The sequence below is a fragment of the Thermobia domestica genome, chromosome 9 (assembly GCF_964235325.1).
Source record: "Thermobia domestica chromosome 9, izTheDome1.hap1.1, whole genome shotgun sequence".
Classification (NCBI taxonomy): Eukaryota; Metazoa; Arthropoda; class Insecta; order Zygentoma; family Lepismatidae; genus Thermobia; species Thermobia domestica.
The window spans coordinates 186137351-186161199 of NC_137462.1; the positions used below are offsets into that span (position 1 = coordinate 186137351).

The 23849-nt window shown below is 35.9% G+C and overlaps 1 protein-coding gene across 3 annotated transcripts in view; it reads right to left on the reverse strand.

Moving 5' to 3' along the window:
• The window catches only part of Arp2 (Actin-related protein 2), a 115612-nt gene that overhangs the window by 20632 nt on the left and 71131 nt on the right, over nt 1–23849 (reverse strand). For all 3 annotated transcript variants that reach the window (XM_081725637.1, XM_081725638.1, XM_081725639.1), the window contains 3 exons: nt 20026–20175; nt 4361–4454; nt 1785–1969 (listed from right to left, as the gene is read on the reverse strand). In XM_081725637.1, coding sequence (XP_081581763.1) covers nt 1785–1969; nt 4361–4454; nt 20026–20175 — 429 coding nt within the window. The remainder of the gene's footprint in view (nt 1–1784; nt 1970–4360; nt 4455–20025; nt 20176–23849) is intronic.

Consider the following 23849-nt stretch of genomic DNA (forward strand, 5'->3'; position numbering starts at 1 on the left):
CATTGAATTTCTCTTACAATTGTAGTCCTGTTTCATATATCATATAACTTCCTCCTCATTTAAACTTTTTCAGCGAGATTCAAAATGGTGGACAGCAAAATGGTGGCCGTTCATCTCGCACCATAAAGGTTCTCCCTCGGCCTAACGTATCCCTACGATTACCAATTCCGACTATCTACAATCGCTTTCATTTCATAACATAAAATTAACTCTGTTACGAACGATATAATTTTAAAATACAGGACTACTCAAACAGGTTTCAAAAAATTAACAAGAGCATTCTATTTACACTCACTTTCATTTTATAAAAGGTGGTAAGGGACTTTTGACTCATCCTGTCTATTATATTTCTCTATGTAATCTTAATAATTTTAACTGAAAACTCGATACGAACATATGAAGGGGAAAATAATACTTCATAAATATAATAATTATTCAATGACAGCTTGAACCTACTGAATCCATCTGATTAACATTAATTCTTTCTTTTTCATTGTTATTATTGATTTTATTCAACAACTTTTACTTATATTTTAACGTTATCTTCTTATTTTTCTTGATGCCTGAATGTAGAGAGAAAAGTTAAATTATTGAATAAAAATTATTTCTCAGGGATAGTAAACTGGCAATAGTGGAAAGTAAAATATGATAATACGTAGTTGAAAGAAACTGTCGAAATTAGCGCACTTCTAGCACCCTTAAATGTGAGAAAAAAAGTAGGCATTAATTGTGAACTAATCACTAAAGACAGTGTTCTTTTCAGATTTACCAGAAAAAAAACTACAAAATAAACAAGATGGAGACTGAAAAGAGACTAAGAGGTGTCAGGTACTGTGTGTCGATGGCACCACATTATTTAAGTTCGTGGGGAAATTAATTTCACTTTTGGCTTCGAAACCATCATTAATTCGATTAAAAACATATTTGTGAAACTGAATTGACACTACTAAGGGGTAGGCAATCTTTGTGAAAATGAATCGTAACCAGTTTTGTTGATAGCGTACGTTAACAGTAATTGATTGGAGGTGTTTGTTGTAGACATAGAAAGCGAAGTATGGAATTGACTTGTTAAGTCTGTTAAGTGCACATTCAATAAGAGCAAAGGATTTTCCTATAATTCAAAGAGCAGGTCACTGGTTTCATCTTCGGTAACTCATCATCATACGCAATGAAAAGGATTTTCTCGTATTATAATAGCAAGACTTCTGTTAGAACAACGTCCCGAGTAAACACAAGTAATGGTTCAGATTTCACTATAACAGAGAGCCTTGTCCATCACTACTACATTTATAGTGTTGCACTGCGGCGTAAACTTAAGTCACAACGCCACATTTTAGATACAGGAATTCAAATCACCTTCTGAAATACCTTGTTTAAAATCTAACACGATACTAAAACGGTAAATGTTATCCTTAGTTTTACATTTCAGAATACATAGTACATCATTCAATTAAAGGAAACGGAAGAACTTTGAGAAAATCAAAGGACACGATGTTACCTACCAGGAAAAGGAACATATATACAAGTCAATGATAAGAGCTCGTATGGGATCTATGTACGCTGACTACCATTACGAACAAAACGACAAGAGACTGTAGTTTGATATGCTAACAAATACCGAATTGTTTTATTCGCAACATTAATTTCTATATCTTTATCTTTACAAAAGGGTATATAGTTTTAAAATGTAAATATTCTATTCGAAGATTTACCCTTCTTAATTTCAACATGAATATTTGGTGTAATTTATTACGTATTTTCTTTAATTAAATTAAATTACTTACAGAGAGTTTTTCAGTGTCTCCTCTTAGTACACGTTCAAGATACAGTTGCTTAATTTCACGCTCTAATCTACTGGGTAATCCAGGATACATAGTTGAACCTCCGGAAAGTACTATGTGTTTATAAAGCTCAGACCGTATGTCAATATCTGCTGCTTGAATAGTATTAAATACTAATTCTGCAATCCCTGAAATAAAGAAAAGAATCATTTTAATATACACATGGCAATAGTAAATGAATTTATTCTTATATTTTTAGTTTTTTTGAGGCAGAAATCTATATATGAGACAGTCTCGCATTTAGAAAAATCCATCCTCCTGGCCCTGGATATCTTTCCTTCCTTGCACTGAGTCAAATATACCGAAAATATATTTATCTGGATACTGAAAAGAAGTTAAGAAATTTCAAATTTTAATCCTTTGGAGTACAGTGAGGATACTTGTTATAAAGCCTAACCATTGTTTCAGGTTTTACGGAACGGAACCAGCGTTCAGTCTGTGCATAGTGGAACTTATATAACCAATTAATTACTCATATCATATTATTTGAGTTAATGATCCTATAATTTGCTCAGCTGACTTTACAGAAAACAACTTGAGATCACATATTTAATGCATACAGTTTCAAATAACGTGGGTAAATGGGAAAGGACAATAGTTGAACTCCTTACAACTTATACGAGTTCTAATTTATTCAGTTGTAAAGTGCGCACATCTTGTTTTCGTTCTCTCCTTTCTTTCTTGATATATATATAAGAGAGAGAGAGAGATGTATACCAAAGTACATTTCCCAAATAGAATGTGTACCTTGGTGTATGCGTGTTTGTTAGAAGTGAATCTGTCATCCTGCATTTCTATGAAGGCAGTTAGTCAAAACAAGTTACGAGCTCCAACAAACATAATCTTGTAATCAACTCAAAATTTGCTTTTCAGTATCCGTATTTGTCTCGTGTTTGCATTTGTTTTAAAGTTATTGATTATTACACAGGTCTGCTAAAATAAAACAATGCTAAGCTGTTTCGGTTTAGTTAACTGATTCGTATATGTTGGGGTGCGCTGAATCCAGGAATGACAACAAATCTTGTCCTGGGACGTCTGGGTTTCGAACAAACGGGTGGCCATTGTTGAACAAAAATATGAACACAAATATGTGATTTACAGAAATAGCATTAACAGAGTAACACAAATTAATGTACAGAAACACGCACACACGTGAAGACAAAAAAGTAATAGCATCCTCAATCAGATTGCTTGTGAAATCGTCTTTTTTTAAAGGTCAAACTTCGTTTGGAGCTTGTCCATTTGTAGGTGGCTGCCGGAAGGTTCCGAAGCAACATCCAGCAGTAGTTGTAACACTCCAGTTCCCTTGATAACGTCGTTCCATTTCTTTGATATCTTGATGGAAAAGCTCCCCCTGCTCTTCACTCACTCTCCCACATTGTCAGCAAAGTAGTCAAGGTGGGAGTTCAGAAAATGGACTTTTAAACTCATGGAGCAACCAAGCTTTTGGAAAGAACGCGTGCAACATTTTATCCACCATTTCCTTGTATTGTGGGTCCTTTCGGTTTCCCAAAAACGTTTTGATGACCACAGTAAGACAACCCAAGCCTCTTTTTGAGTTGGAGTCATTAAACTGATGAAGTCTTTGTCAGATATGAGTTTTCTAATATCAGGGCCAATAAAACCCCGCGTACTCGCATACTCATAGTATTTGAGTAACGAACAGTGTAGCCAGAACTACTTACCAACGTTTTACAAATCTAAGATGTAATCTTACTAAATTCGTTTTATGAACAGATTTTTTTTTTTTTTGGTTTTTCTTTGTAATCTCGAACGCTCATTCATGACACATTACGATATGTGTCAGTGATGGCCATCCGAACCAATATACATGTAATTTTCATGTTTCGGGGGGCACAAATACATTTAATCTTCCATGTTCATTTTTATTTCCGTGTGATGCATTTGCAATTTAGCTATTTCCAGCTACCTGTTTGACCACGTTACATTTCCATTGTGTACGGGAGTCATTTTCGACTTCGGTGCACCCAGAAGCGTAAAAATCAGGTGAACTTATGCAAACAGCTTTTTTGTTGCAGACCTGTGTTATTTGAGGATGGTTATTATAAATCTCTCTTTATTGAACTCATCACTGGCGATGCTAGCGAATACCAGTTTCTAGTACTCTTCTTTTAGGGTGTCTACTAAAATTCCAAAATGAAATTTCGTAACTTTTTCGTTACCTTTTCTTTATGAAACCATAAAATTTCGGAACATTCTCAAGAGCGAAGTTGGATGCGAATTAGGCCGAATTTTCATGCATGCGATTTGATAGCGATTTTGTAGCGTCTAAAGCCGACCATAGACATCTTTGGTGATGAATTTTGATGTCTTGTAGAACAAAATTTTCCAGTCTGTACGTATATTTGTACAGATAAAAAAAATCGTGACTCAAAAGCTAAATTTCGTGACTTTTTCTTGACTTTCATGACCGTTTTCTCATTTCGTGACTTTTTCGTGACATTCGTGACTTTCGTGACCGATAGACATCCTATCTTTGCATATAAGAAATAACTAACCTTGTCCTTCAACATTAATTAAATGCGGTTGAAACAACGCTTCTGGAGCTTCAAATCTCTCTCCACCAAGCTTAATCACTCTTCCATCTGGCAACTGAAATACACACAAAAATTAATTACAATAAGTTTCTATTAAAGTGTTTGCAACAAATAATGATTAGGTTAAAAGATTTAGATTGAAAGGCAAAATAATGAAGAACTCCATTATAATTATTGTTTACGTTTAATGTAAACTGAACAGTGTGGCAGTGATTGTCAAAATGCTGCAAGGGGTGGAAATATCAACACGTGTATAGTGGGAAAGGTCATCTATCGCTACAAAAACACTAGTCGCAGATACCAAGACGAGAGCGTGAAATGTACCCGATGGCAAGCATGTCCATCAAGAAACCACCCAACCTTAAGACTCTATATTATACTAAAGCGTTTTTCACAGTCCTGTGCACCCTTCAAAAACAAACCGCGTAACTTGATGTTGTATCACTGCGCGCACGACTATTTGCTAATTGGTGAAGAGGAAATTGTTTCGTCTGTTTCCCGCAATATTTCTGCTGCAGCACGTGCATGTATTTCTGCCACTGCGATGTGGATTACTCGTCTCTCTCTCACCATCGCCGTGATATGGGGCAAAATACCCAATACTATATAATTCCCCCTCCTTTAAGAGCAACTGAACATTGTTATTTTTCTCCAAACTGTAATTATAGATGAAATTACAATGAGTTATGTCAAATTGTCAACTGAACGATAAAGAGATGGCGTTGGTATGTAACAGCAAGCATATTTATCATTATGGGAGATTATTTCTTTTTTATCTATTACCTAAATCATTACGTATACCCATGAAAAACAGATGGTACTTTCCACCCTTAAGTTCAATTTATTGATATGCTTTCTTACATTGTATAGCATGCGAATGTACAAATAGTAACTTCAGTACTACAAAGTAAGTAAATAAATATTCTATGAGAACATGAAAATTAGCTACTATAGGTCTTAATTTTCTTCAAGTGAATTGAACAACGTTTATATCGTTTGATAAACTATTTGCTTTTCTTCTGCACTCACGGGTTTGCCTTGTTTATGTTCAACAGAATAACTCGGAGCAGCAGGTAACCTGCTGGCTTCCTTGGGCGACATCTTTAAATTGTGGCGCGCACTTTGCGTGTTTTGTCATTTGTTGTAAGTTTTCTCTTATAAATTTGATTTTGGTTCAAGATTTCGATCCCATATAGATACATACTTTGAGTCGGATCCTAAATGTTCTTACTGTGCCTTAACAATACATTAATTACCATAATACATTGCATTTGTTGTGTACTATTTGCTCATGGAAGAATAAACTATTATTAGTTTCATTTTCAATGTTGCTTACTCATAGTTATTTTTTTAGTTTTTCACAAAGAATGGTTGTCAAACAGTTGTGTCATTTCATGAAAATGGGCTAAGAAAATGAGAAATCAAGTGTACTCGCTGTTCTTATTGAAGATAATAAGTTCCTTATAGTATTTCAGATCTTTGTTTTACCTTTCATTAGGGATGAGGAAATAGCCAATTAAAAAAAGAACGAGAGAGTGAGGGGGATAGAGAGAAGTTAAAGAAGATAAAACCTGTTTTAGTGATTCATTACGAAGTAATATGAGGCTATTTTTTTCAGTTACAATTTGTATATCGCCTTTTTAAAATGCGATCAGAATAAATGTCCATTTAAAAGATGCAAAAACCGAATATTCGGTGCCAGAAATGAAATAATGTACAAAGGAATCTTCAACATTTAAGAATTTTATAATATTGGATAGGAATGTTCATAACTTTTGAAACTTATTTTTTTCTGACTGCAGTGAAATTAAGAGGAGGTACTATATGCATGTTAAATAATATGTCTTTATTCCTATACAGAATCTAAAAAGTTTCTTGGAATTTGTTGAATAAGATGTCGATAGAGTCTTCATACTCTCATGACTGATATATTAGTTTATGGCGTAACTTTTCTGTTAGATATCAAATGAAAGGATAAGTCACGAGGATTCAAAATATATTTTATAGGTATTTTATTACATATAACAGAGGAAATAAAATAATAAATTCTCTATTCAATAAATAAGTAAACTCAGTAGTTGTCAAGTTCTTGCACAATTAACAATTGCTTGTTCCAAACACTCGCTCGCCTGTAATGGAAACGTACAAGAAGCTCAATTTTGAAATGAAATCTTTTGAGTTTTACGTCCCACGATTATGTAGGCTAGGCTAAAGGAGATGGTGATGATGAAAACATAAATGAAATGGTGGAATGAAGAAAGTGGGAGGAAACTGAAGAACCCAGAGGAAACCTACGCACACGGTGTTTGTCCACCACAAGGTTCACTTGGCGCGAGCTGGGATCGAACCAGGAACCCATGTGGAGGTAAACCCTCTACCACTGAGCCACCGCGGGCGCCCAAGAGCTCAATTTTGAATAGAAGTCGTGAGTACAACTGCACATGTTTCTAGGTCTGATAATTAACTCCTTTGTGGCTATATGATCCGTGTACTCGTCATCGGGCGGGAGGCCCGCGTTCGATTTCCGGAGGAAATTTATGTCGTGCGGATCGCTCGTTCGGTTGTGGATCATAGATCTGCTAGTAGGGCCCCTAAGTCATTATGTAATAGTGGCTCTGAATCCTAACATTTTAGGTAGATTCTCAGCTAGAGAAAATGTTAGGAGTGGGGATAGTAAGTTTTAGTTGTAATTTACGCTGGTAGAAGAAATTCAACATCCAGCCCTTCTGCCTCCTGGTGCGTGTCTGCGTTTACATAGTAGTTCAAAGATTCAGGAGAGGAGTGCGTACGCCATTGCAAAAGAGAGAAAATGGTTCCTGATTCTCCTATCACAAGCCCATGCCATTTCATTTTTAATCTCATTGTTTTTCCCCCTTCAGTTTGTTTATTCATTTCTTAGCACAAAATCACATATAACATTTTTTGTTTAATTAGTTGGCAACATTTCTGCACTGCAGTCTACATTGTTTACTAGGGGTGCAAAGCTTCGTGAAAATCAGTATAGTATGTTTCACTCCGTTTAAACGATTTTACAAAACCAAATAACTCAATTGGAAGCAAAAGTTTCACAATAACTTACATGTACAATATTAATGCTCCAACCTATACTTAATATTGTTTTTGACTACATAATGTTGTGAAGAGTATATAAATTCTATGTTTGTTACGCAAGAAATGATTTGTAAATTTGAATATTTAAAGGAAATCTATTTATATTATTGATATATTTTCTCAATTGTAAATATTTATCATAAAATGGAAATACTATGGGTCAAAATTATTTATTTTCTTTTTCAAGTATTACTATCAGGTACGGATCTACATTAAAGCATCAGATCATGTCTCATATACCTTCGACGCTGGAAGGGACATTAATTTCCTACCATTCAACGTTTACAACAGACATTTACTCTTATCAATTCTATTATACCTATGACATTCAATCTATCAATGCACATTTCTTAATTGCTGGCTGGAAGATAAAATCTTGAATAACTTTTGATCGAATATGCGAACATGTTCGTTTACGTTTTCCTTCCAACTCTATGTTACTTTGTAAGCACATATCAAAGAGTAAGACGTTTATATTGATGCAAAATAGCATTTTGGTGTTTCCATTTTAATCTTGTTTCTTCTGTGGCTTCTTTCAACTTATTTTCGTCCTCCGAGGAGGACCATATTTTGGCAGGAAACATAACAAGAATCTTTAACAGTTATCAACAGAAGATAAAGTGTGTATGCATTTTCAAATTATCTTTTGCAAAGACTCCAGTACTCTAGTTTACGGGCTTAGTGTTCACTTGCAGCGAGCGAGCAGAAAATTTGTTAGCTAGTACTTCCTGAATCCATGGTAAAGAATTATCCAGCAACCAGGAAGGACTAAACGTGGTATTGGAACTTGGGAACAGACATGCTTGTTACCTGCATAGGAACACTAGATAAACCGAAAACCGCAACTACACATCTTCACTTTCGATCCTGCTTCTACAACTTAACCGCGCTCAACCAGCAGTGATGATTAAAAAAAAAAAGGGCAATAAACTTATTAAAAAGCTATTATTATGCACCTCCTCTCCTTCTCGACTGCCATTCTATAAAACAATATACTGTTGTAAATAAAAGCTGATGATGACGATTGTATAAAGTATTTTTCTTTTGTCATGTATGTCACTCGATTCACTGCATCAAATTAATTTGCATCTGATACTAATTTTCCTTTTTGGCACACAACCAGCTTTTGTGTTTAGTCTAGGTGCTTAGGCTTAAGTTTCTAGATGAGAAATCAAAATGCTGAACTAAAACAAGCAAGCAATGAAACACGATCGAGCGTTTAATACACCAGTATAATATAAAGGTAACCAAAAAAGTTCTGTCGCATTTTGTAGAGGTCTGTGTTTCAATAATTCTCACCCCGTGAGTTGAATGCGAATGGAGATAAGACGCAGGTCACTTGTTGGTGTGGGTATATCCAACATACTATCTGGATATGGCAGTTTAGTTACACCGTGAACTTGCGTAAGGACAGAGTGAACATGGGACATTCACAGAGCGTCATAAGGGCGTGTACGATGTACGAGTTCAAACTGGGGTCAAACACGCCGCAGCAGCAGGGCGGAAGATATGCCAAGCCTTTGGTGAGAGTGTTGTCACTACGCGGACAGTGCAGAGGTGGTTTAACAAGTTAAGGACGGTGACGAAACACTCGAAGAGGCACCAACACATACAAAATGATCTTCAGGCAGCAATTGAGGCGAAAAGTGGCCAGACATGTAAGGAACTGGGACTACAATTCAGTGTGGGTAGAGAAACCATTCGGCAGCATCTCCATCAATTTGGGAAGCACTACAAGTTGGCTCGATGGGTCACACATGATTTGAACTCGAGCCAGAAGGTAACGCGAGCAGACACCTGTGTTTCTTTGCTGTCTCGTCTGAAGAAGGAGCCATTTCTGGACAGGGTGCTGACATGTGATGAGAAGTGAGTCTTGTACGAAGCTCCACGATTCCGTCATCATTGGTTAGTTTCCCATAAACCAGGGTTGTTTTGTTTAAAACAAATGATTAAAACTTGTTTTAAACAATAGATTTTGTTTAGAACAAATTTTGTATACGTTTTAAACATTTTGTTTTAAACACGTGTAATTTTTAAGACTTGTTTTAAACACGCTTATTTTTATTTTATTTTATCTTTGTAAAAAATATGCCAGAGAAAGAAAATTGTCAAAAGTGCTCCCCATTCAGAATACTATTTTTTTCCCATCTGAATGTTTTGATTTCTCGGGGCTACAACAGGTCAATGTGGTCATCAATTTTTGTCTCATTTTCCCCCTTATTTTTAACGTATATTGTATTGTTTAAATGATTCTCAGTTAACCTGCGAGAAAGTGTCGTAGTCGAAAGTTGGAATACTTGTAGAACTGATATTAAAAAATAAATAAAATAATTTTCATGGAAACAATTTTTTGTGTTTTCAAAAAACAAACAAAAGTTTATTTGCTAAATTGCGGTTCTGAAATTAAAATATCGCAAGCATTCGTTGATACAATACATGTTGGTTCTCAGTCTCCGTACAACTTGGATCGTTTAGCATGAGTTTTACGGGCAGAAAAGAGGACATCATTTGAAGCAAATTTATTAAAGTAACTCAAACTCCATCTGATAAGAAAACGTCCATACGAGCTTGTTGCAAAACGTGTAAGAAAGAAATGGTTGGTTTAGTTCAAAGAATGAAGAATCATTATGAAAAATGCAATGCTGTGAAAAAACTGGAAACCCAAATAGATGGTAGAAGTGTTGATCCGAAAATTGCTTCTGATGATTCTAACGTCAGTGATGTAGTTGAGATGCAACTGGAAACTTCAGATAACAATTAATTTTATATCAACAAAATCTTTTTCATTATATTATGAAAATTTTACTTCGTCCCTCTTCCCTACCTCAGTTGTAAATTTTCTTAAAAACTTCACACCTTGGCATAGCTTTATGAAGGGACCAGGTGAGAAAGCGCAAGGTATGGCAGTCGCTCGCGTAACTAACCATTAAAACGTAATACTTATTGTAACATAAGTGCCGAACGTCAGTGTCTGGGACAATTTGATCTTAATTTGTTCGTCTGTCTGTATGTATGCACCACGCTACAGGGTGCAATTTTCGGTCTTTTAACATTAAATTTTGAGGGTAGAGGCACGAGACGTCGGAATTTGCTGTATAGATTTTGACTGTGATCCGACGTAAAATTTCAAAATTAGTGGTTCAGATCCCACTTTAAACAAAAGCCCTATTTCATATAGCCTTGCTACTGATCCAAGACTGTAATCAATCAAACTAAACAAACTAATTTTATGCGTTTCGAGCAAACTTGGGTTGCAGGATAAATTTGGCTCCAACTCAGTTTTCATAAAATAGTTTTAGATACGGGGCGTTCAGAGCACAAGGGATCCAAATCCATTTTCAGAAAGGTTCACAGATATGGGGCTTAAAGTCCATTTTCAGATAGGCTTACTTTTGCTCAGCAAACGTAGTATCATCGTAGCCAAGGGTACAAAATAAATGAAACAAAAATCACGTGAAAAGGTGTAGACTAGAGTTTCATACGACAGGCGCTAGACAAGAGCATTGAGGGAATGGGAGAGGAGGGCTAATTTCCTCCTCCTTGCTCATATTTAAGATATTAACACTATATTTTGCAGCGTGGGAATGATTAAAAAGTCAAGCTCCGAATGCCATAGTCAATGATACAAAATTACGTTAAATAAATGCAGGGTGTGTCCAAAAGAATACACAGACGGAAAACGTCATATTTTCACAACCACGAATCCGAGATGAAAGAAAGAATAACTACATGACAAGATGCAATCTAGAATTTTAAGAAATTGCCGCTAGAGAGGGGCGTTCATTAAGAAGTCATCAGCCCCTTACCCCGAATTTCAGATTTTGGGGGCAGTAATGCAGATTTAGAAACCTTTTGCTGAGCAAAGTCCAATATATATATATATATATATATATATATATATATATATATATATATATATATATATATATATATATAATGAAGTCCTTACACCGAATAAACATGGATTTTGATCAGTTATAATCCATTTCCATCGGCCGTAAGGAACTATAGGCCTATATTGCTCTCTTGTATATTTTTTGGCCCAATGATTCCAAAGGTGGCTTTACTTTCGAGATTCGAGACTACTGAAAATTCTGAAAATTGGGCCTAAGCAACTTTCCAGTTTTAATCATCTGTATCTTCTCCGTATTTATTCGGTGCAAGGACTTCAAACTTGTTCTGTTGGACTTTGCTTATCAAAGATTTCTAAAACTGCCTTACTGCCCCCAAAATCTGAAGTCCAGAGTGGGGATGGGGGCGGTTGACCTCCTGTCCCACTGATACCCCTGTTTAGCGGCTGTCATATGAAACAATCCCACGTCCTTTCGCATGGTTTTAGCTACATTTGTTGTGGACTCTTGACTGCGAAGATATTACGTTTTCAAAATTGAATTCATTTGCTGAGCAAACTGAACCTTATTGAAAAATGATTTGGATCCATTGTGCTCTGAACGCCACAAATATTACCTTTTTTCAATAAATTATTGACTCAAAATACAACTAATTACATAGGGTTGCAGAAAATATTCTAAAGTTAGCACAACACGAAGTGTGCTTCAAAGATTACTCTTCGAAAATTTATTATTTTAAAATAATTTTATTTGCATCAGTGTTCTGATATAGTAATCAAATTTTGCAACAAAAATCTCACCCGTCTCCACGAAACGCGAGCTTAGCCTCTAAAAACATAACCAGAAAACTTTCAGAAGCGGTAACTCCGAAATGACTTGCTTTAGGGCTAATATAACCGCACAACCGTATTTCTAGTAAAATTCTAGCCTGAAAACATGTAACCTGACTCCCTTTGCATTTGAAATTGCGAATACCAATCAAAGATGTCCACCATGATGCTTGATAACACCATCTGATGTATCAGACCACTTCCAAGTTTTATTATCCTCTCTCAACCCGTTCTCAACACACAAGGAAGGATGGTGAGGACTTTTGTTTTGCCATGTATATTGATAGATTGTGTGAAATCTATATAGTAGGTAGATTTTAAAATCTACCTAAAAAGCTTATTACAACCAAGAAAGTACTTACGAAGAGTCACTGGCAAGAAGGTGTAATAAAAGGGGGGTCGTGATAAGAAATAAGTCGAGAATTACTAATCTATACTGAAATATTCTGTACCCAACACAATGTAGTCTTAACGAAAATAAATAAATAAATAAATGAAAAGATCGGTTGCAAGAGCAAAAAAGTCTTAATAAATACGTTATTACACAATTTTGAAATATGTTTAAAATCATGTTTTAAACTGTTCAAAAATGTTTAATTTTTTTTTCGTGTACGTTTTAAAACATGTTTAAAACATTTTGAACACCTTTTTCATGTTTTAGACATGTTTTGTTCTTTTTTTTAAAAAAAAAAAAACTATTTTTTACAACCCTGCCACAAACCGGTTCTTAAACAGCCGAAACCAGCATCGCACCAGAAGAAGGTCCTCCTGTGTGTTTGGCGGATTGCTCGCGGCATCGTGCATTGGGAACTGCTACCAGCTGGTTAGAAGAAAAACTCAAAACTCTGGACCCAGCACTTCTGAATCGCAAAGGGGTTCTCCTGTTACAAGACAACGCTAAGCCCCACGTGGTGAGGATGACCCGACACCCCATTCTACGCCTTGGATGGTAAACACTAATGCATCCGCCATACTCCCCAGACATTGCACCGTCCGATTACTACCTATTCCATTCCTTGGGCAATCACCTTAGAGGACACCAGTTCAAATCTCTAGTAGAGGTGCAAAATTCACTTGATACCTTCGCTGTACGGCCCAAGTTCTACCACGATGGAATCCATGGCCTTGTAGAACGTTGGCAGAAGGTTGTCGATGCTAGAGACTATTTTTGATCTTCCAGGTACGTCTTAGGTGACATATCGATGTTCGAAGGTGGTGGGTGAATAAGCGACAGAACTTTCTTGGTTACTTTTATAATAACTAATAATAATAATAATAATAATAATAATAATAATAATAATAATAATAATATTTTCAAGTAACGAATAACTATTGTGAAAGTGTAACTGAATTCCGACGTTAGAAAGCGAGCAGGGAACAGGATATTCTTAAAAAAATAAAATAATGTTTCCAAACATTATTTACGTGGGTGAAAGAATCATCGCAAATTCGTAGTTTCACAATTCTCGAAGGCGCCTTAATTTTTGACAAACGAAAGCTCGTTGCTTAACATTTATACTTTACACTAAATCACTGGTCAACGTCCAACAAACGAAATGGTAATTACTGAAACTGAAAAATAGTTTAACTAATCCTTTAATAATATCTCTTTTAGGTTAAAGGAGACAGATGATTCATAAAAGTTAAAGTCAATTTTTAGTTCTCCCCAACTGGGATTAGAAGCCAAGACCACGTGTACTACAGGCGCACGCGCTACTCACTATAGCAGCGGGGAAAGCTTAGTAATTACTGAGTTGATGTAAGAACGAATGCGAATATAGGAGAACACCGAGAAAACCCGCTCACTCGGTGTTTATTTGCCACAAAACCCATATCATGCATCTATGCTTTAAATGCAGAAGTGAACACTATACCTACTACGCCACTGAATTTGTTTTAAGTTAACATCAACATGAGAAAATATTTCAAACCCACACAACATCTGAAAGATGATTGATCTTCTGGATCAGTTTCCTTTCTTCAAGTAACACATGATAATGACACGTCAGTAAGGACCTGTCTGCTTTTCTAGTTCCAAGATCCAAGGATTTTGAAGGGGAAAAAAAGCAAAATATGAACTTGATGGACATTTCATTTACGATTTTTTTTTATAGAAGAGTACGAAGCTATTAACATTAAAACAGGAATTGCATATTAGGAAACTCTGTTATTTCTACAGTAGACTGGAAACAAATGATTATTATTTTACGATAATTTGAATCGCAAATTCAAACCGTTCCTTTGCTATTTTCTTTCATTTCAATGTGAATTGGTAATTGATGAAATACAGTCTTTATGTCTCCCTCCATGTTTTCTACAACTCTAAACATTTCGTATTGCCATTGAAAAAGCATACAAAAATTTGACTCAAAATTTACATTTTATGTGAACTCACATGCATTCGCAAACTGCTGTATCATTTATAATATCAGAATAACTTTAAGATAAGAATAAACAATATTTTTTTAACGTGTGAGAAACACTATCACTAATGTAATTACAAATGTATAGGTATTGATGGATAATGTTTAAATATGTACTTATTAATGTGAAACAACTAATAAATATTGTAAAATAAGCACATAGTAAAAGGTACGAGGTGTATTCAAGTTATAACATCTCCATTTTTTCTCGAATTGGTACAGAAACGTGCTGTTTGTTTTAAAATACGTGAGCACTCGTTGTCAATGCGTAACAGAGATGGTAACACCGTACGACAAACAAAATTCTTAGCGCAGCAGTGAAAATGATTACCGTTTTTGATACTTGTCGTTTTCTCCATTTGCGTTGTGTGACACCGCTTGAAATTCATCGCCAGTTGACTAAGATATGTGATGATGGTGTCATGGATGTATCGAATGTGTGTTCGTGGGTGCAACAGTTCAAAGAAAGCAGAACGTCGTGTGACAACAAATCAAGACAATCTCTGCGTCGCACAAGCCAGTCTGACGACATGATTGAACGAGTGGAGAAAGTTGTTTTGGAGGATCGCCGAATGAGCGGAACAAATCGCCTCCAAAGCTGGCATTATCGTGGGATCTGTGCACACAGTCGTTCTGCCTTCTTTGAACTTTTGTACCCACGAACGCACATTAGACATATTCATGACACCATCATCACACGTCTTACTCAACTGGTGATGAATATCAAGCGGTGTCACACCACGCAAATGGAGAAAACGAATGAATGCACTTGTAATGAAAACGTAGCAATTTTACGAGTATCGTAAGTATCAAAAATAGTCATCACACTCTCCGCTGCTGCTACAGTTGTGTGTGCCGTACGGTGTTGCCATCTCTGTCACGCACTGACAATGAGTGCTCGCGTATTTTAAACCAAACAGCACGTTACCAATCCTGAGAAAAAAATCGGTGTTACTCGTACACTTTGGTATCTGTAGATATCTCATATTTAAGGATCAAATTCGATGAAATTAGTCGTTATCCATCGAGTATTGACCCAATGAATACGATGGTGTGCAACTTCGCAAAATTCTCGTAAATCATAAGCACTTCTGAAATAAACCTCTTTGCATAGTTAAATACATTACAATGAAAACACAGACCATATTTCAAAACCTTTTCATTCGTGTGATAAGCTACCTTCACTTATTGCAGGAAATGAAGAAGGAAACAGGTTGGAAGCACAAATGCATTGAAAATGAATTTACCACTGCCTCATTGATCCAACTGCGCTTTGTGGATGATTCACCAATATAATATTCCACTGCACAAGCGAAAGCAAAAGACAATGTAGACAGCTCCAGAACGTAAGTTTCTTACACATCGTTAGTCGAAAATACAGATAAGTTTCTAAGTTTGAAGCTGCAATTAAAACATAAGCACTCAACTACATCTGAAATCACTTCTTAATTTTAATATTTGAATGATTTTAAAATCTCAGTCTTACCAAATCGTAATTCCCTGACTCAGCAGAATTCTTGTTTTCTCAAATTCACTGATATTTCCGGTCGAAACGAAATTGTAAAATGTAGCGCAGTTTTGCGTTTAATTCACTCATCTTCACGGTGCAATACCTTACGTATGATTACAAGAATTCCATCATGGATATTATAATAATATGGCCTTGTGTCCATCTTGAATACAGAAAAACACAGCTTTCTTACAAGGCTGGCTAGAATATTTATTATAAAAAATAAACTAGAAAAGTAACGGTTTCGGAAGTATAGCACTTCCTTCCTCAGACTACACTCTACAACTGAAATCAGAAATAAAATTATATACAATAAAGAAAGGAGATCATTAGTTCCTTCCACCAATCAGGAATCACTCCTCATTTGTTTGTTTACTTTTCTTGTAAAAACACTACCTCCCCTCCGGGGGCGAGCGTAACTGCCTTTCACCTAGCAAAACTGATGAGTAACAATATAACAAACAACTATGAACTGATAATAGCCGGCAACAGCTTTCCAACAATAAAATTCGTGAAAACAAGACCTTGGAAACACCTGCTTGAAATAAAGAGCTAAACAAAATCAAAAATTATAAAACTTGTGACCTTTTAAAACATTAGCAAAATGCAGAAAACCATAAGTAAATAATGAAAACATGAAAAATAAGTAAAAAACTAAATGAAGGTATATAAAAGAATACATAAATCAAATAAACCTTATAGTGTCCTTATATTTTACCCCTCTTCTTTCTCTGTTCTTCCTTTTTCAAAATGTCCTCCCACTCTTCATTAATACTATAACCACTATTCCAGTTCATAGCTTTATTGGCTACCTCTTTTATCCTCTTAGCTTCTTTCCACTTCCTAACCAGTTGTCTCCACTCTTACTCCACTACCGTTGCTCCTTCCCAGTTCACTTCATGTCCAGTTTCATTGACGTGCTTGAAAATAGCATTAGTGTCTCTCTTCAATCTGACATCATCTTTATGCTGCTTTAAACGTTCTTGCATCCTCTTCTTGGTTCCCCTACATACACCATATCGCACATCCCACACGGCACTTCATATATAACCCTCCCCCCTTTTACACGAATCCGCTGACCCTCTCATCTTCTTTTTTCTAATGATATCCAGTATCTTCATTCCGCCCTTCCTGTAATTCTTAATACCTTCTCTCTTTAGAATTCTTCTGATTTTCTCTGTGATCACCCTTGCACTTTCAACGCCGTGCCATCCTTTCTTCTTGTCCTCTTCTTTCTCTTCCTCTTCTCTCTCGCTTTTCTTCCTTCTCCTCCTACTCTTTTTCCTGTCCTCGTCACCGTAACCATTCCCTTTCAGCTGTTCCCATAGCCTTTCAATATCTTTCTCCTTTTGATCTTCCTTTAGCCTAACCGGCATAACCTTGGGACGTAAAACTCAAAGATTTCACTTCATTTTTTTCCTTTTGATCTTCCTCCATATTTATCCTCCTAATCCTCTCTTCCATATTCCTAATGAAATTCAGCTTTGTTCCCTCATCAACATCACTTCTCTTATTGCAGTATACGCCTGCTGCACAGTCTTTTTGGAACCACGACATTACAAAATTGCCTTCCCTTGTTCTCGTTACTTTCATATCTAAGAAATTTATCACACCATTTTCTTCTATTTCCCTCTCTAAAATAATACACTTCCTTTCATCATTCAATTCTCTAATAAAGCTCTCCAATTGCCTTCCAGTGCCTTTCCACACTCCAAAACAATCATCCACGTACCTACAAAACACTAGTAATTTATCACTACCCTTTTCCATCACGGCTTCTCACATTCATTCATTACTAGATCCGCTATTACAGGACTTATACAGGAACGAATGTTTAACCCATCTTTCATTTTCACTATCCCGTCGCTTATCTTGCAGAAACTATTGTCCCACAAAAAACTTAAAGCTTTCTTCATTCTATCCTTATCCCAGTTTTCAATTTTCCTGTCTTTCATCCCATTGTCTACTACACTAAGAATTTCTTCTCTCTTAAGGCTGGGGAACATACTTTTTACGTCCACACTAAACATGACAGTCCTTTCTTTTCTAGTCCCTAAACCCTCGATCAATTTTTTCACTTCTGCTGAATTAATACCCTTCTGCTATTCTGATCTTCTCTCAGAGCTTCCGCAATTTTCTTAACCTATTTCTCCAAGGTTTCCATGAAATTAACCCTACAGTCTAAAACAGGTCTCGGTTTTACTTCCTTCTTATGAATTTTAGGAAAACCTTTCATCTTCGGTATCCTCCCTTCACGATCAAGAAACTTAGAGAATCCTTTCTTCTTACCTTCTTCTATCACCTGTCTTCTTAACATTTTGAAACATTTTGAAAAAGGAAGAACAGAGAAAGAAGAGGGGTAAAATATAAGGACACTATAACGTTTATTTGACTTATGTATTCTTTTATATACCTTCATTTAGTTTTTTACTTATTTTTCATGTTTTCATTATTTACTTATGGTTTTCTGCATTTTGTTAATGTTTTTAAAAGGTCACAAGCTTTATAATTTTTTATTTTGTTTAGCTCTTTATTTTAAGCAGGTGTTTCCAAGATCTTGTTTTCACGAATTTTATTGTTAGAAAGCTGTTGCCGGCTATCATCAGTTCATAGTTGTTTGTTATGTTGTTACTCATCAATTTTGCCAGGTGAAAGGCAGTTACGCTCGCCCCCGGAGGGGAGATAGGGTTTTTAAAAAGAAAAGTTAACTTTTAATGAGGAGTGATTCCTGATTGGTGGAAAGAACTAATGATCTCCTTTCTTTATTGTATATAATTTTATTTCTGATTTCAGTTGTAGAGTGTAGTCTGAGGAAGGAAGTGCCATACTTCCGAAACCGTTACTTTTCTAGTTTATTTTTTATAATAAATATTCTAGCCAGCCTTGTAAGAAAGCTGTGTTTTTCTGTATTCAAGAATTCCATTTTTTTTCCACATTTATTAGCTTCATCTGTCAACTGACGTTACGACTGATCCGTTGCAACTCACAATCCCTGAGGTTTCCGATACTAACACTATTTCGTGAGTAAAGAGCTTAATATTTTTTAGACTGCCTTGTATAATAATTTTTATAACACTTCACAATAGTTTTGATGTTAAAAGTTACATTTCATTGAGGAAAGTCTTCCAGATATAACCGTCCTATGAATTTTGTGTGCTTTACTTCGTTATACGAACGGCATAATCCGTTGAGGAGCGAAAAATTTACATCTGGGTTCTGCGGCAAATTAGAACAGCCTACAGAAATGGGTTCACCTGGTCCTACTGAATAATTCCTTCACTAGAAAAGTCGAAAATTTTAAGTAGCAATATAAATTAATACAGATGAGCTAACTAAAATAAAAGTATTTGACGGAGTTTGCCTGGCCTCATAGTATACTTCATCACTGCAGATATTTACTAATGTTAGTATTTCTTCACTTATTCCTTTAGTTCCAGCATCGCGAAGTCATTGGAAAGTAATTAATTAAAAGACTAAACTCTGGACTATAAAGTCAGAAATAATGGTGTTGGTAATACATAGGATGTTTAATATGATTGGAACCGGTGCGTGGTTTAATTTGCACTATCTAGTCGTACATAGTGACTTTTAGCGCTGGAGTTTAATTGAGTTTATTCCTTTTAATTACTATCAATCTTTACATCCTCAGTAATTTTGCATAAAGGCAAAATAGAAATAGTCTCTTTGAAACGAATTAATAAACCATGTTGTAACAAAACATAACTAGAATGAACAGAGGAGATCTTAAGCGTATAATAATAGTAAGTAAAAAAAAAGGTACCATCGATAATGCTAACGTTCAACTAATTTATTGAAGGTATTAATACCACTTCATAGAAAAACTAATTTAAAACCTATCATAAGGGAAATATTAAATATGAAGAAAGGCTACTTGACTTACAGTATAGGATTCCACCAGTACTGTTGTTTCAAGGGCTAATTTCTGCTCAGTTTCTATATTATACCCAATGTAACATAGTTTCTCCTTCATCATCCTAACAGTTTCGAAATCAGCAGAATGGTTAAATGCATATCCTCGAAGCAAAAGCAGCTGTAATGGAAATAGGTATTGAAATTTAGAACTGAAAACTTAGACATGCTGAAAGAAATATCTATTTCAGGGTGTCTACTGGAATACCAGAAAGTAAATTCATGACTTTTTCATGACTTTTCATGACCTTTTTGTTCAAATTTTCATGACCATGGCGATAAAAATTTACCATTAGTAATAATAAACCCCTACCATCAGTGGTGCATCGGAACTATGCGGGTTGCTAGTCTTAATCTTATTGTGAATCTTAAAAAAAGAATCTAAAATTCTGCCGCCTTGTGCTCGAGCACAGAATAGCACTTACCTAAATACGGGCTTGCTCTTACCAGTGAATCACTCTATACTGTATTTGAAGTTTTAATTCTGAGTATAATTATCCATCTAGCAGAAATTTGTCTGAAATTAAGCACTCAGAAAACTGCCCAAAGGCAAAACAAATTATAAAAGAAATTCGTTTAAAAAAAATAGATCACCAAATTTAAAATCTGCCAACTCAAACGAATAATATTATTTGCATAAGTTTAAAGGCCCAAAAATACACAATTTACATTTCTTAGAAGTAAAGAAATAGCAGATCAGAAAGTTGGACAGTAAAAAGTTGTTACTATATTACAGAGACTAGAAGATGAAATGGAGAGCAGCTAGGAAGACAGTAAAGTACCAGTTAGCCAGCACTAACTGGTGGGGGAAATTCTCACAATTACTGACCTGATACAACTGTTTCAGTACATGCAGTATGAGGTATAAAAGTATGAAGTATAAAAATATACTCTGAGATTTCAGATTTTCATGACCAGTTGGGTAAATAAAGGACTTTTTTGTGGCTTTCATGACCACTAAGCAAAATATATGACTTTTTCATGACTTTCATGACCAGTAGACACCCTGTATTTACCATGAAGAAACGAAATTTACAGCCAGTACCAATTTTAACATAGCGAATGCTAATGCTAACTGATTGAAATCGAAAGAAACAGCATTATACTTTAAATTCTTTACTTTACAGGGCTGGTGCATTAGTATTGTGAAGATAATATATCTGCCCACACTTCCTTAAATCCTTTCTTTTATTAAAAAACAAGAATATTGAATTTTACACATAGAGTTATGAACACACTCAAACACTTTTAACAAACTGCAACTTGCTCCATTAATAAGGAGTTAGACACCCCTCTCCCTTACCTTGTATTCATCGCGGAACTGAAGCATGTAACTCGTGAATATTTTCCACAGGAAAGCAGATCATTTTACGCTCTAAAGTTGATCATAGAGGTTCAATAATATTCTAGTCGGGGTACTAAAATTTTTCCCTATACTTCTCAAACCACGGCTAAACAGGTGTGACTGTGTATATTAGTACATTGTCATCTTGGAAGACTGTTCGCTGTTAGGGAACAGTATCTGTATTATCGAAGACACCTGGTCACCTAAGATGTTCTCATAATCACTGACAGTAATTTGTCCTTTCACAGTAATAATAGGACCAAGGAACATCATGAAACTGCCGCCATGCTTAGCGGTACAAAGCAGGCAGTCCGGAATATACGACTCTGACAGTCGGACACACACAAAATCCGGCCTGTTATTGAGAACAACGAGAAATATGACTCATCGGATCATATCTTCATATCATCCATGTGTAGTATTTTCGTCACCGTACTTTTTGCGCTACCACGATAGCGGAGAGGATCAGAGGTTTTGAAATTGTAGCTCTCCCCCAGAATTGAGATTAGACAGTCCTCCTTGGACTGTGATTGCAGAAAGACATCCCAGATACTGACTGAGATCTACAGACAGTTGTTTCGCATCAACTCTAATTTTTTGTCGTAACACTCAGTGTTCGTCGATTCCTCTCACCTAGACTTGGTTTCCGTCCACTATTTATCTTCTCTAGTGATGACTCGCTACTAGTTTTATATACAGTAATCACCTTGGGCACTGTTGTTTACAACACATTTAATACAAGCAGTCTTGGATACACTTGCCCGAACTAACTGCACTTATAATTTGCTGTCATTGAAAACTGGATCCGTCTCCTATTTTGCACCAATGAATTTCTCACTGCACACTCAAATTTATACTACACTGCCTAGCATACTATTCTCTATCACGTACCACAGCACTACTACAGGACAGTCGCAGTGTACGAATGTTAAGTGTTACTAATGCACAAAGATTACGTATCGAAGTCCATGGATATTTCCATTATTTGGCAGCTATCTGCCAAATAATACGCTGCTATTTTTGAAAACTGCAACACCAAGAAAGATAATATGAGTGAAATGAAATGTATACGATAGACTGGTTATATGACTATAATTACAGTGAAACATCTACTAACGGACACCTCTATAAAGCGGACACCTCCCATAACGGACATATTTTGTAATCCCCAAACACTGTAATAGGAAAAACATATTGGCAAACCTCTCTAAAGCGGACACTCTCTAGTACGGACACGGACAGTCTTTCTTGTCTGTTATAGATATTTTTTACCTCCGTATTACGGACACTTTCTCTAGAAACAAGTTGGAAAGTGCAGTAAAAATACACTTTTAGTAATTCATACGTATGTCACCAAGGAAGAACATGTGGGGGTGAAAATTTTGCCTCCTCAATTGTCTATTCAGCAACCCAGAGGAGAGGTCTCTGCTTCACAACACCCTTATATCCTTTGCTTGCATTCCACTCCCACCCAATCTGCTTCAGAAACAAAAGTGATTGACAGTTGCCCACTGTTAGGAATGACACATCATTCTACTGTTCCGCTGGAATTTCTAACCAAACAGAAGACAAGTTTGGTATTTTTGAACACGGGTACGCATATTGTCTTTTTTTTTTTTTTTTTTTTTTTTTTTTAAGTCATTGCTGGACTGCAATTAACTCATAAATTAAAGCGACACCGAAAACGTAGTAAGTAGCGATAAGTGTAAAGTGCAGAGAACTATAACATCTTATTCCCATGTTGTGCCTCGAATTGGATGGCGCAAGATAATGCAGGTCCAGTAACATTTTGGTAATATTCATAAATACGTGATTCACGCAAAAATATTTTTTTTTTCTAATTGCATATTACCTTGTTTATTAATTTACGTAAGAAAATATTGAAACCTCTCTAAGGCGGACACCTCTCTATAGCGGACATTTTTTGATTCCCCACGGCTGTCCGCTTTAGAGAGGTTTCACTGTATTACGATTTTACAACTATATAACAATGAATCTGGTGTGGTGAGTGAGTATTCACGCGTCTGAGGCGTTTGTGGTTCTGGATCAATGGTAACAGAAGCAAAGACAAACGTTCAGCCACTCCAGCGTTAAAAAGACGCCATCAAACAGTTCACACCCGTTACCGTTCTTCAGTGTCGAGTTAAAAATATGAATATGACACTATGCGGTCTGTAATGGCCATGGGGCAGGAGTCTGTTATCCCGTAGTGCAATCACATTACGTGGTGGTCCATCGCCCAATCATAGCTGCGTACAATTCTTTTTTTGCCCATTGGCCCTCCCTGTTGGTTTACTGGTTAGTTCACGGTCCCGGGATTGATTCCTGGTGGGAGACCCTTGAACGTATCACAGTGAATTCGATTCCACTTTAAACTGCAGATCTATGTCATATAATCTCGGTGCTCAAAAGGGACCCAAAAAATAAATAAATTTACCGGAGAGAAGGGA